Raw genomic sequence first — 18,466 nt, 5'->3', positions numbered from 1 at the left:
CCAACATCCTACCATATAGAAAAGAGGAGAAAGTGGCCATGTGGGGTTAAGGGAGCAGACAGTGCACTAATCATGACACATGGCCACAAAATATCCCTCTTCCAGCATATTATACCTTAGCACGCCATGTTCTAAACTTTAGAACTAAAGGATTCACTTAATATAACAGTAACCATTTCATGGTGGGCAGTGTAGTTCACTAGTCCAACACCAGCAGGGCAGCAGCAGGGTTGGGATCTGCCAACAGAGTATGGCCAACATCAAAATTAACGCCCAAAGGCAGTAATGGCTGTGAGCTAAAGACAGAAATGAATAAACACCTGACCCTGACACGTGTTTCGCTGTCGCTTCTTCAGGGGAGAAAGAAGCGACAGCGAAACGCGCGTTGGGGTCAGGATTTACTGGTCTGTATTTATTGAGCAGTTATTTTTCCCACGTTTATCCCCATTTTCATGCACTTTATTATTACCTATTGACTTGATATCTACTTGGCACTTGTCAGGGGTAGATGGGATTTACTGCATTTATTATATTGCTACATTACCAGCAGTCCAGTGTTATTCTTGTGTCTTCATTGCCATATATATGGTTTTTATTATTATGTTTTGTATGTAACAATAAAGATTTGGTATGTTTTACATTTGAACACAACAGAGTAATGGGTAGCCGGACTGGCCAAAATACCTGCAGTTGGAGAAAGCGAGATTTTAGGAATGCTCCAGAGGTAAGTGGAGCTGGGGGTGGATGGCGACAATTTATTCCTATTTTCCAATGGTAGCCATCATGAATGCTGATGTAGGAGTTCTTCTAGTTAGCAGTGCAAGAAGATCAGGCATCTGAGCACCAACCAATGAGTAATGAATACTAAGAAAAGCTGCATGATCATCTCTTGTGCCACATGTCAGAATATAATACTGTTAGATGTACACTTACACCTGTGTACACATGGGTTTCCTCCGGGTACTAAAGAGAAAATCCAGATTTTGAGCCCCAATAGGGACAGAGTGCCTGTGGAATATGTCAGCGATGTATAAGGCCGAATGCACACTGCCGTCATATGATTTATACAAGTATATTACTGTAGTGCAGCGGCGGCATGAAGCGCACGGCGTCATAACGACCAATGACGCCGTGCGCTCCTGCTGTCAGCAGGATGCCAGGCCGGGATACCACGGACCGCTCACGTCCGAGTTCCACGGCTATGTGCATTCGGCCTAAGTGAGTAAAATAATTAACTAAAATACAACAGGAGGAGCTGAGAAGATTGATATTTTTATTTTTGTGGTAAAAGATTCAGTGAAACTTATAAGTTATACATTTAAATCTCTGCTCTCTCTTTTTTTATGTTTTTCTTTTTTGAAAATTAAACAGAAGTGCATTAGAAAGTATCAAGATAGTAACGTTTGGATGCCAAAAAATTGGCATATTTAAATCCAAATTTCAAATATGACTAAGCCCTCCCCTGTGTACAGCTAGTAGTGACTGACAGCATTCCCTGTGTAAGTATGTGTACAGAGATATCTATCAATCATTGAGAACACCACCCTGTGTACAGCCATCAGTGCCTGACAGATATCTCTGTATACACAGTTACACAGAGAATGCCATCTATCACTGATAACACCTCCCTGTGTACAACTATCAATGACTGATAGCTATCTCTGTATACACACTTACACTGAGAATGCTATCAATCACTGAGAACACCTCACCCCTGTACAACTATCAGTGACTGACAGATATCTCTGTATGCATACTTACACAGGGAATGCTGCCAATCACTGATAACACCTTCCCCATGTACAACTGAGGTCAGAAATAGCAACATATGAAATAGCAACAAATAAACACATTACAAGTTTTACCAAATCTTTTCCCATAAAACTATCAATCTGCTCAGCTTCTCCTGCTCTATAAAAGTTGCCTGCGGACTGCACTGCATTTTGTGGTGACAGGTTCTTTTTAAATGTGTTTCAGTCTTATATGTCGTGCTGCTGGGAAGCATTTGAGGGAGTTTGGACGTGGAAGGTCCTAGGAAGTGAAGGTCCCTGGTCAACTGAATTTTTTTTAATCATACATGATAGGTCCAGGCTCGTTGAGGCATACATCGTGTGTATTCTCAAAGGAATACCATCGTATTGCCATAAAGTGCCCACTTTCCACAATGTAAATCACAAAAAGTATACAGGTTTTTTGTTTTTTTTTGCAGTGGAACACTATATAGGAAAGAATTTCTGCACACCACCCCAATAGAGGCCGCAAGAACACTCTTTTGGCCTATATCGGGGGAACTGCGGCGTATGGCGTTTGCAGCAGGAGTTTTACCAGTGTATAATCCAAACATTTTCATTCAAATGCTGTGTGAACAGAGCCTGAGACAAATTGGCTGAGCAGTACAAGGAGGTTCCCATAAAGTGATGATGAAACAGTTTCGATGAATATCCCTGATAACAGAATTACATTTCATGACATACAACACGTTATTATACAAGACATACTGGGGCAATAAGCAGAACCTTTGGACTGATCTTTATATTACCAAGAAATAACAGAAGACATGTTAGATGAAAAGCTTCTACAAAACCTTCTTCCTGTATGTAACTATACTATGTTGTGTGTTAACCTGGTAATGTAAGGACCAATTTATTCAGAGATCGTGTGTTAGCATAATAACCTGTTCTCATTTAGACTGTAATAGGAAACAGACTATGACCAGAACAATCACGTTTCTTAGTGTTTCGGCTGAGACAGGTTAACTATAATCAAACTCTAAACTTGCTTCGAGGCCAAGAACATTCAGTCTAAGAAGAAACACATAAGCCCTTTAAATTGTTTTGAGTGGTATTCCAATTAGTCTGTTTTCCACAGTATTTTAATTAGTTAAGGTCTTCGGCTCCAAGGTGGCCTGATCTGGTATTGGTCACAGAGACTTGTATACAATAATCCCTTCAAGATAAAGTGTAAAGGACTGTCCTGCTACGCTAATCCTTGGACCAGGAGGGCTTTAACTATCTCTTCCCTTGGCAGAACCAAAACTTGATAGGACAAAAGAACGTTACACACCAACATAGCAAAGTTTCTAGACAGAAGATCAAAAGTTTTTTTATGAACATGCAAACATGTTAGAGAGACAGTATTGAGAGGCATAACACTGCTCTACACATAACAGGCTCTACTACGTACACAGCGTTAGGGTACTTTCACACTAGCGTTTTTCTTTTCCGGCGCTGAGTTCCGTCCTAGGGGCTCAAATCCGGAAAAGAACTGATCAGTTTTATCCTAATGCATTCTGAATGGAGAGCAATCCGTTCAGGATGCATCAGGATGTCTTCAGTTCTTTTTGACTGATCAGGCTTTTCAGAAAAGCGTAGCATGTTGTATTTTTACCTCCGGCCCAAAATCCGGAACACTTTGACTGAATGCCGGATCCGGCCTTTTTCCCATTGACTTGCATTAACGCCGGATCTGGCGCCGTGTGTTCCATCAAAACGGATCCGGCTTTTGCATGTTAAACCCGAAAAATGTGAAAAAAAATGTTAAAGTCCATAAATGGCGGATCCGTTTTTTCCAATGCATTTTTTCATTGTGATCAAAATCCTGATCAGGATTCAAATGTAATAAGTTTTCACACGTTTTTCCGGATCCGGCGGGCAGTTCCGTTGACGGAATTGAACGCCGGATTCAAACAACGCTAGTGTGAAAGTAGCCTTAGGCTACATGCACACAACCGTATGTATTTTGTGGCCCACAAATCGTGGCTCTACAAAATATGGATTCTGGCCGTGTGCATGCCGAAAATTCTTTGCAGAAATGCCTATTCTTGACCACAAAACAGACAAGAACAGGACATGTTCAGTGATTTGTGGAAAAGAAACACATTTCTTGCAGCCCCATCAAAAAGAATGAGTCCATGGGTGATCCGTGGATCGGACGGAGATGGAAAATACGATCGCGTCCATGAGGCCTTGTGGTGTCTGGAGAGTTGTAAATACTGAAAAGGCTGCAGCACTTTCCCAAGCACCGCAACCTCTTCACCAGTCTAATGTTGTAAAACTTGTGGCATCATGCCCAAGAAGACTGGTGGCTGTAATTGCTGGCAAGGGTGCTTCAACTAAGTCCTGAGTAAAGGGTCTGAACACTTATGTCAATGCAAGAGTTTAGTTCTTCCTTTACAATAAATTAGCAAATATTTCGAACATCCTGTCTTCACTTTCAAATTATGGGGTATTGAGTGCAGGAATGATGTGTCAGATTTTCCATAGGAACCCTAACCCACACATCTAGGAGCAAGTGGCGTTTCTATGCCACCCTCGTCCCTGGTGTAGTGTGGCGAGGGCGGAGCCGTGGCCCTGCACATTTATATTCTTTTACGACAGTTTTTGGAAATCTACAACAGCTAGGGACTGGCATTAAAGGGGTTGTCTCGCTTCAGCAAGTGGCATTTATTATGTAGAGAACGTTAATACAAGGCACTTACTAATGTATTGTGATTGTCTATATTGCTTCCTTCACTGGCTGGATTCATTTTTTCATCACATTATACACTGCTCGTTTCCATGGTTACGACCAGCCTGTAGTCCAGCAGCGATGGCCGTGCTTACACACTATAGGAAAAAGGGCCAAGAACATAGGCTGGTGCTTTTTCCGATAGTGTGCCAGCACGGCCATCGATGCTGCATTGCAGGGTGGTCGTAACCATGGAAACGAGCAGTGTATAATGTGATGGAAAAATGAATCCAGCCAGCAAATTAAGCAATATGGACATTCACAATACGTTAGTAAATGCCTTGTATTAACTTTCTCTACATGATCAATGCTACTTCTTGAAGTGAGATAACCCCTTTAAGTTCAGGCTAGGAGCACAGGCTGCCAGAGAGTGCACCTAATTTATGATGATGCCTAGGTCTCGCCATAAATTAGGGGCATCCTCTGGGAGCGCAGGGGATATCAAGACCAGAGTAAGGCTGCTCTATGATAAATTCCTCCCTATGTTGTAACTTACTATTAGATTTGTCAGTGTTGATGTACTGTATGTGAAACAGTCTTGTCATCGCCAGCCTTATTAATCTTTATTAGTTTATTACTGGCATTGTCACGGTTTTAGTTATTAAACCCCAGACACATTAGACAATCTGTATGGATGATGCGAGGATTCAGATCTGCTGCTAACCTAACCAGCTCCTAAATACCGGCCTCAAAAATATACTTAATAGCACAATCTCATTAAGCATGTTTAAATGGGTGGGGTAATAAGTGCAGAATATTACAACCTCCTTAAGAACGCATAAGAATGACAGTTTATGGCTCTGGATAATAGACACTGGAAATATTACAATGCCATGAGCTAATAGCTATGAGGATATTCTAATCTGGAACCAGGATGGAAAGTTACAAACCAGGTCATTAAAGGAGGAGCCAGCACCTCTCCTGACCTGTCTGTTCTAGTAAGTAATTGTATTTCCCTGCTATATTTTCTCATACCTATGTTGTACCGACCCTCTGTTATTCTTCCTAAATATATACGGTAGTCAATAAACTCACAACTGGTTATTACCTTTCAAAGGGGTTTGCCCCTACACAGTCTGACTGCCAGCACTGAATGGACAGTGTTAGAGGGCAGGGACCCAGCCCCAAGTAGTAACACCCAGTTGTCAATTTATTCATACATTTCTAGGAGGAGTAACAGAGGAAGGGCACAACACATTTCTAAGGAAAGAATCCAGAATTGTTATAAAATGGACATCACATGTCAGGAGAGGTGAGAAGTAAACATGAGTGAAGGGATTCGTTCATCAAACACACTTCTTGAGCAGCAAGGGCTGGCCCCGCCTCCCCCTTGATTGACAGGGCTGGACATCTTGCCTTGCCGAGTCAATGTTCCTGTTACCCGAAAGTGTAGCAGCTGCTTCGTGGAGCAACAGGGCAGGCGAGAGATTGACAGGACCAGGCAAGGTTTCCGGACATGTCAATCAAGGGGGAGGGCGGAGCCAGCCCCTTGCTGACAAAAAGCCTGATAAACAAATTGATTAGTATGAACCGATTCGTTTATCTCTAGTGAGAAAGTCCTCTCTAACAGCAAGTAGGAAAGGCGTTCTTCTTTTCCTATTTTATTAAACATTTTTTAGGATTAGCAAATGTCTCCCATTCAATTAACGAGGTTGCCTCACAAAAAATATAGTTTATCGCTAAATCTATCTCAATATTGTAAACATTTTTGCATTTGCACATGTTAAAAATAACGCTCATATTCCCAGCTACGTCAGTATAGCACCACCTGCTGATTATAGTGAACAGCCTTTCTGCGTCCACCTCAGTAACTGCAACCCACCTGCTCGGCATTTCTTCTGACACACAGAGACTTCAGAAGCAGCCGGCTCACCACATCAGGGATCCCTCCGCAAACACGAAGGAGCAAGACTGAGCATGTGCGTCCACCTTTACACAGTTACGGAGGTGGACACAGAAGGGCAGTACATTAGAAACAGCAGGTGTAGCTATTCTCACATTATTCCTGTTTATAACAACCGTCTGGATTTAACTATAAACAACCCCTTTAATGACCGCTTAGTCCACTGCCCTTGCTCCATGGCTTCCCATAGAAACATATAATACAATACAAACCTTGATTTTTGACTTCAGCAAACTCTTTGTTGTATTCATCTAATGTCTCTCGGAGCTTCTGATTCTCGGTTTCAATATCGTGCATTCGTTGTACCTTTAGTTGCAATTGCTGTCCCAGATCCAAGGCAGGTACTGGATCTAACAGAAAACAAAAGTTCTGTTCACTTATATGTCTCCTAGAGCTAGTATATATGCTAGTAAACAAAGGTAACCATAAAGCAAGTTAAACCAGCAGGGTCACAAAATATACACATTATGTAGAACAACAAGTTGACCCTTGACTTTACAAATACTCGTCAAATTCAAGGGGTCCTCTAGGAACGGCCGCCAGCAACCTGTCCTAAAATGTGAGAAGGACTGGTTTCCACTACTTGCAGAGGACAGGACCTTACTACACACCACATTGCTCTACAATAGATGGTAATGATGCCATCCTGCCTATGATATGCCCTCATGGCTGAGCAGCCTGACAGGAACGCTCACCAATATGCAGTATATGCAAGTGCCAGAGTGTAGTGTGTAGTGAGGGTCCATCCCCACACTCCTCTAGGCAGCTCTGCAAGTGGAGGCAACCAGTCATCCTCACCTTCTAAGACAGGGTGCTACCAGCCATTTTAAATCATTCCTAGAGAACCCCTTTAAATAAAGTACAGTAAATATACATTTTGACTAACAGAACAAAAGTATGGGCAACCCCTATGTAGAGAAACCATGCTGATACCCCCTCCCAATTTGCAACAGTAAACTCTCAGAAGAGGTAGAGCTACAATTACAATAAAGGGTGTTTTGTGTGTATATTTGTGTATATATTATACACATAAACACGTGTTTGTTGATATGTTTGTTTTGGTGCATGCATATGTACGTGTATTTGGGCTTATGTCGATTTTAGCGATTTGCGTCCGGGGCCCCAGGAGAACTCTCAACGTGCTCGGACAACTCGGGATCATCATCGGCACATCGGTTGCTACGAGACCCACTGTCCCTATGTAACACTGACCGGCCAGAGCACAAGGCAGGAAGTGTTGTCATAGACACAGAGGCTCTTCTCACAAGAGGTCTGTAATTTTGACCTCTGATAATTCGGCACAGGAAGAAGAGGTTTACTTTTAACATAGTAAAAAGGAGGACTGCAGGCAGACCTCTGAGCAGTTCCCCTCTAACTGTATACTCAGAACCCTGCACCATCAGGGAAAAAAAATAAAAAAAATTTGCTTCCCACGGGTGAGACTCATTCATCAGAAAACAGACATTAGTTATAAATAGAGAATATTGCTTGACCAGACGTGTTTCATGTAATTACAGTGAATGGGAACGACACCCATTAGACTGTCTGTCTCTTAATGCATACTTATTGCATTACGTTCACAATTGGACTGACCACTGCGGCATCGATTTCCAATACTAAGATAATCAGAGCAGCTGCTTGAACCATACTTGGGAAAACACGCCATGGCGGTTTGCCGGAGCAGAGGGAACTTGGGAAGGATTATTGAATACATGTCTGATGAGGGCGCCAGATTTAGTGGTATAAAAGGCAGGAAAGATTTAGTCTCGTCCAGTGGAATGCTAAACATCAAACTAAATGGATCAACAACAGTGTACATTAGCGAGTTCATTTAACTTCAAAACATTGCAGTCATTCATTCTGCGGACCACCCTCAGCTTGGAGGAACATAGTGTATATCTGTTAACACATTAGACATGGACACATGCTTTTCCTCAGCTACCCCAGAGGACGCTGTCGCTTGATGGGATGTTACCGGATTTCGCTTGATTTCGCTCCACAATTAAGGAAGAGCGTGCAGCCTGCCATGGTTCTGCACCCAATAGGTTAAACAAAGACATATTGTAATCTGCATATAAGTTGGCCTGGTCCCAACTCGCTAAAATAAGCAGTAATTCATATTAAAAAGGATGGAGACAGACAGTCGAGTCTTCTAAACGCTAGTTACTGAGTTCAGGAAAAGCCCAGTCACTTCTCTGATTATTAAGTAATGACAGCAGCCTTTAAAATTAGAAGGCAGAGCCGTCTGGTGAAGAGCAGAGGTAACCCTGTATACACATGTAAAGGGGGAAGAGACCCGCTCTACTTTCTTATAGGTAATGCCATAATTAGAGGGGATTGATCACCTATGATTTTTTTTCGGAATTAGATAAAACCAGATACGGACACATCTGCTTTTACGAATATGTTTTATGATTTTTTTTTTTATTCACATTTTTTAACATGATTATGGAGCAGCCATCTTGTCTTAGCTGCTGTTAAAGGGTTTTTCTGGTTACACAAAAAAAAAAAAAAAAAAATTCAACCTTATTGCATTATATCCATCAGATGACGAAGTTCTGAGTGCATTTTGACTCCTTCACCGTAATTTGGATCTGTGACCCATGCCCTGTGTTTATATCCCAGCACAAGACTCATGGGGAGGGCCAGCAGCATCAGGTCTCTGCTTTTCCTTCCCCTCCAGGTTTGAACGTTACAGATCCAAGCCTGCTTGAAGCCCTGTTGAAAAATCCCGCCCTAAGACACGGCACCATGGCTGACATCATGTCTACAGGTCCAGGAGAATAAGCAGAATACGACACTCATAGGCAAGGTCATTGGTGATGTTGTGTCTCTAGGGCAGAGCCTTACAGGCCTTGCCACAGCCCCGATGTAGACGTGATGTCATCAGGATAGGGATCCAACACAGCGTAAAATGTCACGTGACCTCAAAGGAGTGCAGGAAAATGGACATTACAGATAGACAATCCCTATTAGTAAGTGATAAAGTGTGCTTTCCTTCAAGTCATGCTGAAAATTACAAAACCGGATTACCCCAGCCACAAGGACCACAAAAATCTTTAGTCTCATTTACTTCTATGGTAAAGTGTTGTGCCCATCACCTCTTGTGAAAAATGGATGCTATAGCCACCTACTGTATAACAAAGGTGGTTCCTTCCATTGCAATCCTGCCTGAGAAGATAATAAGATGACTGCTGGAAGTGATCTCTACAGCGTTTCAGCCTATTATAAGAGTCAGCGGTCAGAGTGAAAACAGCAAGATTTCAGGATTATTTCTATTTAGAAAATGGCATGGAAAATAAAAAAACAAACATGTTTTTTCATCAAAAAAATAAAATTTTAGCATATGCTACTGCTGCAGCAGCATGATGCATAAAGCAATCTTTATTTTCTTCACTTACCACAGTTTTCCTTGAGTTTTCCCCCTAGTTACAGCTGTTTTGAATCCTACATTATGAGGATCTTCTCAAGATGGCTCCTCGGCCAAAACTACATTCCCTCAGGTCACATACAAACTTGCTGTAGCCAGCAGCTTCCTCCCAGCCAATCAGATTGGATTACTGAGAGACACGCCTCCTCACTCTGAAGCCTAATGCAGGCATGCAGTGTGAAGGACCGCCCCTCTGTCTTCCGAGCCGGAGACAGATGAGCCATAGCAACGGTCTTTTAAAGGGAGTCTTTCACCGAATATGACCATTACAGACCACTCAGATCAGGTCCTCCATTACTTTCCCCAGATTACTATGGTACCTTTCATATTGCAGTCCATCGCCGATTTGCTCTAAAAAACACTTTTATACCATATGGTAATTAGGTTCTGAAGGTGCCCAGGGGTGGCGTTCATGCCGCCAGTTCCCAGGCCCCTCGGCGCTTTGCTTATCAAACTCCTCCTCTTTCTCCCCTCTGGCCTGCCCTTGTTTAATCTGATTACCTCCTCCTCTCCGTCTGAAATCCCGTGCCTCCGCCGGCTGGATCGGGTTGCGCAGGCTGGCGCATGCGCATTGAAAGTCCCTGTTCCTCTGCCCATAATGGGCAATGCAGTGCGCACGCGTCGGGAATGTGTGGAGCGGCTAGGACGCGGGATTTCAGACAGAGAGGAAGAGGTAATCAGATTAAAGCGATTAAACTGGGACTCCGATCGGAACTCTCCGCTGCCACCAATGATGGGGGGGGAGGCCGCACACTGGCCACTAATGATATTACAATAGAGGGGGGGCCGCACGCTGGCCACCAATGATATTACAATAGAGGGAGGGGGGGGCCGGGAGGGGCCGCACGCTGGCCACTAATGATAATACAATAAAGGGAGGGAGGGGAAGCCGGGGGAGGCCGCACACTGGCCACCAATGATATTACAATAGAGGGAGGGAGGGAGGGGGGGGCCGGGGGAGGCCGCACACTGGCCACCAATGATATTACAATAGAGGGAGAGAGGGAGGGAGGGAGGGGGGGGCCGGGGGAGGCCGCACACTGGCCACCAATGATATTACAATAGAGGGAGGGGGGCCGCACACTGGCCACCAATGATATTCAAACTGGGGAGGGAGGGGGGTCTGCCCCCTGCTGCCTGGCAGCCCCTGATCTCTTACAGGGGGCTATGATACGTACAATTAACCCCTTCAGGTCCGGCACCTGAGGGGTTAATTGTGCGGATCCCAGCCCCCTGTAAGAGATCGGGTGCTGCCAGCCAGCAGAGGGCAGTCATGTACACAGTTCGTAGTATATTCTAACTAGAAGCGTCCCCATCACTATGGGAACGCCTTTGTGTTAGAATATACTGTCGGATTTGAGTTTTCACTAGGGTTGTCCCGATACTAGTATCGGTATCGGGACCGATTCCGAGTTTTCTCGGCGGTACTCAGCCGCCGATACCCCGCCCCGATACATAAATAGAATACTATGGGCGTAACTATGGGCGGGGCCCGGTGCAGTCACTGTACTCTTACACCGGGCCCCGCCGCTCACCAAAGTATTTATAAACGTGAATCCTTATCCTGTTATTAAGTTGAACTAACGCTGCCCTCTCCCATGTTCCCCTGTATCCCCCTGTATCCCCACAGCACTTACTTAAGCTTCCATAGCAGGCAGAGCAGACGGCAGCAGTAACGTCACTCACTGACGTAGAGCGCCTGCTCCGCCCACTTTATGAGTGAAGCAGGCGGAGTAGACGCGCGACGTCAGTGAGTGACGTTACTGCTGCCGTCTGCTCTGCCTGCTATGGAAGCTTAAGTAAGTGCTGTGGGGATACAGGGGGATACAGGGGAACATGGGAGAGGGCAGCGTTAGTTCAACTTAATAACAGGATAAGGATTCACGTTTTTAAATACTTCGGTGAGCGGCGGGGCCCGGTGTATTGGGGGACACTGTTATGAGGGGGATCTGTGGATGACATATAGCAGTGTCATCCACAGATCCTCCCCATAACAGTTCCATCCACAGATCCCCTATAACAGCACCATCCACAGATCCCCCACCAAATAACAATGCCATCCTCAGATCCCCCCACCCCATAACAATGCCATCCACAGATATCCCACCCCATAGCAGTACCATCCACAGATCCCCATAACAGTGCCATCCACAGATCCCCCATAACAGTGCCATCCACAGATCCCCCATAACAGTGCCATCCACAGATCCCCCATAACAGTGCCATCCACAGATCCCCATAACAGTGCCATCCACAGATCCCCCATAACAGCACCATCCACAGATCCCCATAACAGCGCCATCCACAGATCCCCCATAACAGTGCCATCCACAGATCCCCCATAACAGTGCCATCCACAGATCCCCATAACAGTGCCATCCACAGATCCCCATAACAGTGCCATCCACAGATCCCCCATAACAGCACCATCCACAGATCCCCATAACAGCGCCATCCACAGATCCCCCATAACAGTGCCATCCACAGATCCCCCATAACAGTGCCATCCACAGATCCCCCATAACAGTGCCATCCACAGATCCCCCATAACAGTGCCATCCACAGATCCCCCACATGACAGTGCGTCATCCACAGATCCACAGATCCACAGATCCCCCAAAACGGTCACATGACATTTAAAAAAAGTATCGGTATTCGGTATCGGTGACTACTTGAAAAAAAGTATCGGTACTTGTACTCGGTCCTAAAAAAGTGGTATCGGGACAACCCTAGTTTTCACGGAGTGAAAACTCAGCTCTGAAAAAGCTTTTATGCAGACGGATCTTCGGATCCGTCTGCATGAAAGTAGCCTACGGACACGGATCACGGATGCTAATCTTGTGTGCATCCGTGTTTTTTCACGGACCCCTTGACTTGAATGGGTCCGTGAACCGTTGTCCGTCAAAAAAATAGGACAGGTCATATTTTTTTGACGGACAGGATACACGGATCACGGAGGCGGATGACAAACGGGGCATTTTCTGAGTTTTCAACGGACCCATTGAAAGTCAATGGGTCCGCAGAAAATCACGGAAAACGGAACAACGGCCACGGGTGCACACAACGGTCGTGTGCATGAGGCCTAAGCCTGCTGGGAAGATACAAATGCTCGGGGGATCTTGTTCTCCCTTGAGAATATGGAGCACAGTTTGTTCAGCATCTACTAATGTAGGGGGGGGGGGGGGGGGGGAAGAAAGAACATATTGGAAATCTGATGAGAAATGTGATATTTAGCCAGTAGGAATCTGTTCGAATTATCTCATATATAAAAGGTCTGAAAAAGGCCACAAACAATCAGCAATCTCTAAGGAGATCTGGGCAGGCAGGCTCTAGTATTATTACAACAGCAGAAGATAACTCCATGGGGCTGTCTGTGCTTATCTTCCTATTACATTCATAGATTAAGACCTAATAGTTACTATGGCGCTGCAGCCGATACGAGCTATACATAAAACAGAAGTTAGGAAACTTCAATGTACGTGATTATTACTCGTCTCATTAGGGTTACAAAAAGAAAACAATTGTTGCTTGTAAAGTCATAGATTTCTACCCTTTCACTAATGTCATATTGCAAAAGTAAATCTGTGTCTTCTCACTGTCAAGGGGAAAGGCAGTTATGGCAGCAAGGCTCGGCGTTCATTGTATGAGGTCCATCTGTGCTGTCATTTCTAATTGACTGGTAGGAAGAGTGGGCTCTCACGCTCAGTTTCCCGGCAGATGCAGATGAGAAGGTGGAAGGAGGATTGGAAGGATGTAATCAATAATACTTCTTGTTGGTTTAGATCTGCAGCCCATCATTTGCAATTGACTACTGACCCTTTATGGACTGAGGTGCGACTTCCAGAAGGCAGAAGAAATGGCAGCGCTGACTACATGATAATCTGTGAATAGAATCTATAGTAAGGTCGCCTAGGACTGGTGTGTGTGAGCATAGGATTCCACTACTGAAACGGAGAACGCAGAGAAACCAGTTAGAAGGCAAGTAACAGAAAACGTCTAACTGGCTGCTGTGGTTAACGCCAGAAATGTGCCGAGACCTGACTAATATTGGGAACAATCCTGTTCAAGTATTAAACAAGCCATAGACAGCAGATATTCTTCAGATTTTAAAATTGTCCAATTTTGTGATCTATTTTGGAGAAACATCTCTGCTCAGTATACCACTTCCCTGAGGAATCTTCTGATTGAAAAAAAAACCAAAAAGCAAAAACAGAACACTTGTAGATTTAGGCTACATGCACACGCGACCATGCCATTTTTTGCGGTCCGCAAACCGCGGATCCGCAGAAACCGGAAGCCGCCCGTGTGCCTTCCACAATTTGCGGAACGGAACGGGCGGCCCATTGTAGAAATGCCTATTCTTATCCGCAAAACAGACAAGAATAGGACATGCTATATTTTTTTTGCGGGGCCACGACAGATGCGGACAGCGGATGCGGACCACAACAACGCGGTCGTGTGCATGAGGCCTTAGGGTAAAATCCTGGCTACATCCACAAGGGGTGGGATTCCCACAGCGCAGCAAAATCCGCTGCACAATCCACACATTACAGGCAGATTTGCAGCATTTTTTAAAATATCTGCAAGGTTCATTTCTGCTGCGGATTTTCAATGCAACATGTGGGCGAGATTTTAACAAATCTCATCCATTATGCCGACGCTGTAAAACGCTGTGGATTTTCTACCTACAGTTCCATGGCAGAATATACTGTATGCAGTGCATCCGCTACGTGTGATCGTATCTTAAAGGGAAATTGCAGTCAGAAGCAATTGTCACATACACCAGTGATAATGGCTACCAAAGAGATCCTAGCCATCACCAGAGCAGGGGGCACATCCCCCTTGCCGCTATATCTTGACTAGCAAACATTTGAATAGAATGGCGGGGTGAATATTCGACTTCCACTCCATTCAAACTCCTAGCTTCAGCCTGGCGAATGGGGGGAATGGGGGTGACTGAAGTTCCCCTTTCTGGTGACCTCTGGTCTAGCAATTATCACCTATCCAGTGGACAGGCAAAAATTGCTTTTTGATTGGATTACCCCTTTAAATCTATGACCAACCTAAAAAAAAAGTCAACCTTTTACATGGTGTCGCCTTTAGGTCAGTTGCTGGTATTGGTCTATTACTGACAAGAAGCACATCTGAAAAATTGTTCCTGACCAAGCTTTCCCTCACATACCATTAGCGCCGACATGTTCAGTATCTGCAAATGGTAATCCAGTGCTCGATTGTAAGCGATTTGTGAGGCTTTGACAAAAATCGCCAGTTATATTTCATATAATATGGTTCTGGGATCATTATATGGGGAAAACGAGGGCAATATCAGCATAAGCTTTGTATGATCTTAGGGGGATTTCCTCACAAGCGCCGAAGATATATTCTAAGATTCACCGACTTTCACATAGTCAATGATGTGCAGGGGCAAACTGGGAACTTAAAGTGGCCCCTTGTCATAGGCAGGTACAAGCTGACAGAAGGAAGGGCCAACACAAGTAGCAGTGACAATGATACCACCCCAGCAGGACCAAATACCACAGTGCAGTACAATATACCGCCCCAGCAGGACCAAATACCACAGTGCAGTACAATATACCGCCCCAGCAGGACCAAATACCACAGTGCAGTACAATATACCGCCCCAGCAGAACCAAATACCACAGTGCAGTACAATATACCGCCCCAGCAGGACCAAATACCACAGTGCAGTACAATATACCGCCCCAGCAGGACCAAATACCACAGTGCAGTACAATATACCGCCCCAGCAGGACCAAATACCACAGTGCAGTAAAATATACCGCGCCAGCAGGACCAAATACCACAGTGCAGTACAATATACCGCCCCAGCAGGACCAAATACCACAGTGCAGTACAATATACCGCCCCAGCAGAACCAAATACCACAGTGCAGTACAATATACCGCCCCAGCAGGACCAAATACCACAGTGCAGTACAATATACCGCCCCAGCAGGACCAAATACCACAGTGCAGTACAATATACCGCCCCAGCAGAACCAAATACCACAGTGCGGCACACAATACCACAGTGCGGCACACAATACCACAGTGCGGCACACAATACCACAGTGCGGCACACAATACCACAGTGCGGCACACAATACCACAGTGCGGCACACAATACCACAGTGCGGCACACAATACCACCTTGGCATCCCAAAATACCTCCCTAGAAGCAGCCCCTTTGTCCTGATGGCTTCCTGCACCACCACATCTGCAGATGTCAGACGGGTACATAAGTACCTTACATTCCCGATGCATTTAATTAACGCCAGAAGCATTGGGCTTTTATGTACTTGGATGGTGGCTGTGAGGAGGACTCAGGCGGCCCCCTGGACACCGTCCCACTTGGAAGTTTCCCTTTTGGCTCTATGGCCTGTTTGCTCCTGATGTGAAGAAAAAAAATTAAAAATCTAGAAATTGGGAGTGTCAGTGTTTGTTGGGCTGGGTATGTATGTACCGTATATATATATATATATATATATATATATATATATATATATATATATATATATATATATATTTTCCAGTCGATGTCTATTCTGGAACCTATTTGTCCAACCATGTGGGTCTATCCAATTCCCCGTGGTCCATGTTAAATATGGGGCACGTGGTCTGCTTAATTTTCATGGACACAATAAATGGCATGTACAGAAGCCCGTTATACACGCCCCTCTTTGCTGTAGGATGAAGATGAATGCCCCCCTTGTGTGTTTGCCTTATGCTACTACAACACATTCCTGCATACGTTCCTTTTTTTGCCAGGGCACTCTAGGCTAATATAATCATACCATTACATAATTAAACCAGCTGTCTCATTAAAGAAAATCAACTGGAATTCAGGGCCTAATTAGTCATACGGCAATTAGCATGCTGATGAGCAACTGATGAAAAGCTGCCTGGATTTCAAGTGTGTCAAGACCACCCAGTTATTTAGTTGGCAGGGGGGCACTGAATGGCGAAGCGGAGACTGAATGGCGGACAGGTTGATTATATTTCGCACACAAGCCACATTGCCCATTATGTTACCTCACACACCACAGAAAGACGATCCACCCAGTCGAGTCCTCCGCACTCCCAAAACTGAGCAGCCCAATTTTAATTGTAGTATACACAAGCAAAATACAAAAGGGGTCAGTAACATGTGCTCCGGACTGGCAGCCTGGATCTGAGATCACTTACTTTACCAAAGTAATAGGTCATGGTCAAGTGGACTCCAGAGAAGAAGCCCCGAAATAAAGAAAGGAAATGTGTACATACTCAATTTTCATTCTAGCTGTTAAAGGGACACGCCCTTATTTTGTGGGAGTTAAAGGCTTTTCCGCTTTAGACAATCATTATTTATCAGAGGCGTCACCCCCCCCAGAATAATCTGGAAACCGCAAGGAAAATCGTCAAAAACTATTAATTCACCTCGCAGCGCCACCACAGGATAAATTCGGCATTACACAGTGACCATTAAAATCAATGGGCTGCCCGTATAATGCATAGATTTGCCACAGAGAGAGAGAAACGCTTTGTGCAACCTCTCATCGCCCTAATAATTAATGTTGGTTTCAGGAACTCATAAGGACATTCATACATGCTGTGGTTGTGAACTTGTTAACCAGTCTAGGACTGGACGGCAAGTCTAGATAAAGCTCATTAGTTTCACATATATTTGACACGCGGCTCAAAGTCACCTAGAGACACCCGGAGCGGACCCTCAGATTTCTGAAGTGGATTTGCAGTTTAAACTTCGGTGGATTCTGCAGCAAGTGGTCTCGCTGAGATTAGCGCCAATCATGTCTTATATGTGGACCTCTAGACGCAGATTTTTTACACTGTGAGTGAACGGGGTTGACTATCATTTTACTGCAGTTTGGAGCAGAATTTCAGGGAGGATTGCACAACCAAAATCCTGCATGCAATGTATGAATCCACCCCAAGAGCAGTAGAAAATTGGTTTTCAAAACCAGATAACCCCTTCAGGCCGGCGTCACACACAGTTCTTTGATGCCGTTTTTTTTAGCCAGAAGCGGTCAAAAAACACCAGCCTTAGGCCTCATGTACATGACCGTTTCCATATTGTGGCCCGCAAACTACAAAATACAGTGTGTGTGAAATCCACATTTTTCGCACTTTTACGGCTCACAAACTTATTATTTTTCAGTGTCCATTAAATTTTCTGTGGCCCGTATGCGGAACCATTCACTTCAATGGGTCCACAAAAAAACCCGAAATGACTCTGTGTTCATTTCGGGTCTGTATGTCCACATGGCCAGTCCAGAAAAAAAAGATGTCCTAATCTTGTCCGTTTGGAGGAAAAGGATAGGCATTGTTACAACGGACAATATGGATGTCACACGGATGTTAAATACGGTCGTGCGCATGAGCCCTTATTAAAAGAAATGACTATTCTTGTCCAAAATACAGACAAGAACAGGACACGTTCTATAATTTGCGGGAACGGACACATGGATGCAGACAGCACATGGATGACATCCTTTTTTTTGCCGACACACAGAAATGAATGGGTCCGTGTAAAACCCGCAAAACATGCAGATTGGACAGGATACAAAATACGGTTGTGTGTATGAAGGCTCGGTCTACATGGCAATCTTG

General features: G+C 44.6%; 1 protein-coding gene across 1 annotated transcript in view; it reads right to left on the bottom strand.

Annotated features, from left to right (window-relative positions):
- The window catches only part of CUX1 (cut like homeobox 1), a 357,714-nt gene that overhangs the window by 196,046 nt on the left and 143,202 nt on the right, over positions 1 to 18,466 (bottom strand). The window contains 1 exon segment of the mRNA XM_040423522.1: positions 6,622 to 6,759. Coding sequence (XP_040279456.1) covers positions 6,622 to 6,759 — 138 coding nt within the window.

The sequence above is a fragment of the Bufo bufo genome, chromosome 3 (assembly GCF_905171765.1).
Source record: "Bufo bufo chromosome 3, aBufBuf1.1, whole genome shotgun sequence".
NCBI classification, from domain to species: Eukaryota; Metazoa; Chordata; class Amphibia; order Anura; family Bufonidae; genus Bufo; species Bufo bufo.
Note: the sequence above shows the minus strand (reverse complement) of the source record. Positions and strands in the feature narration are given on the sequence as shown.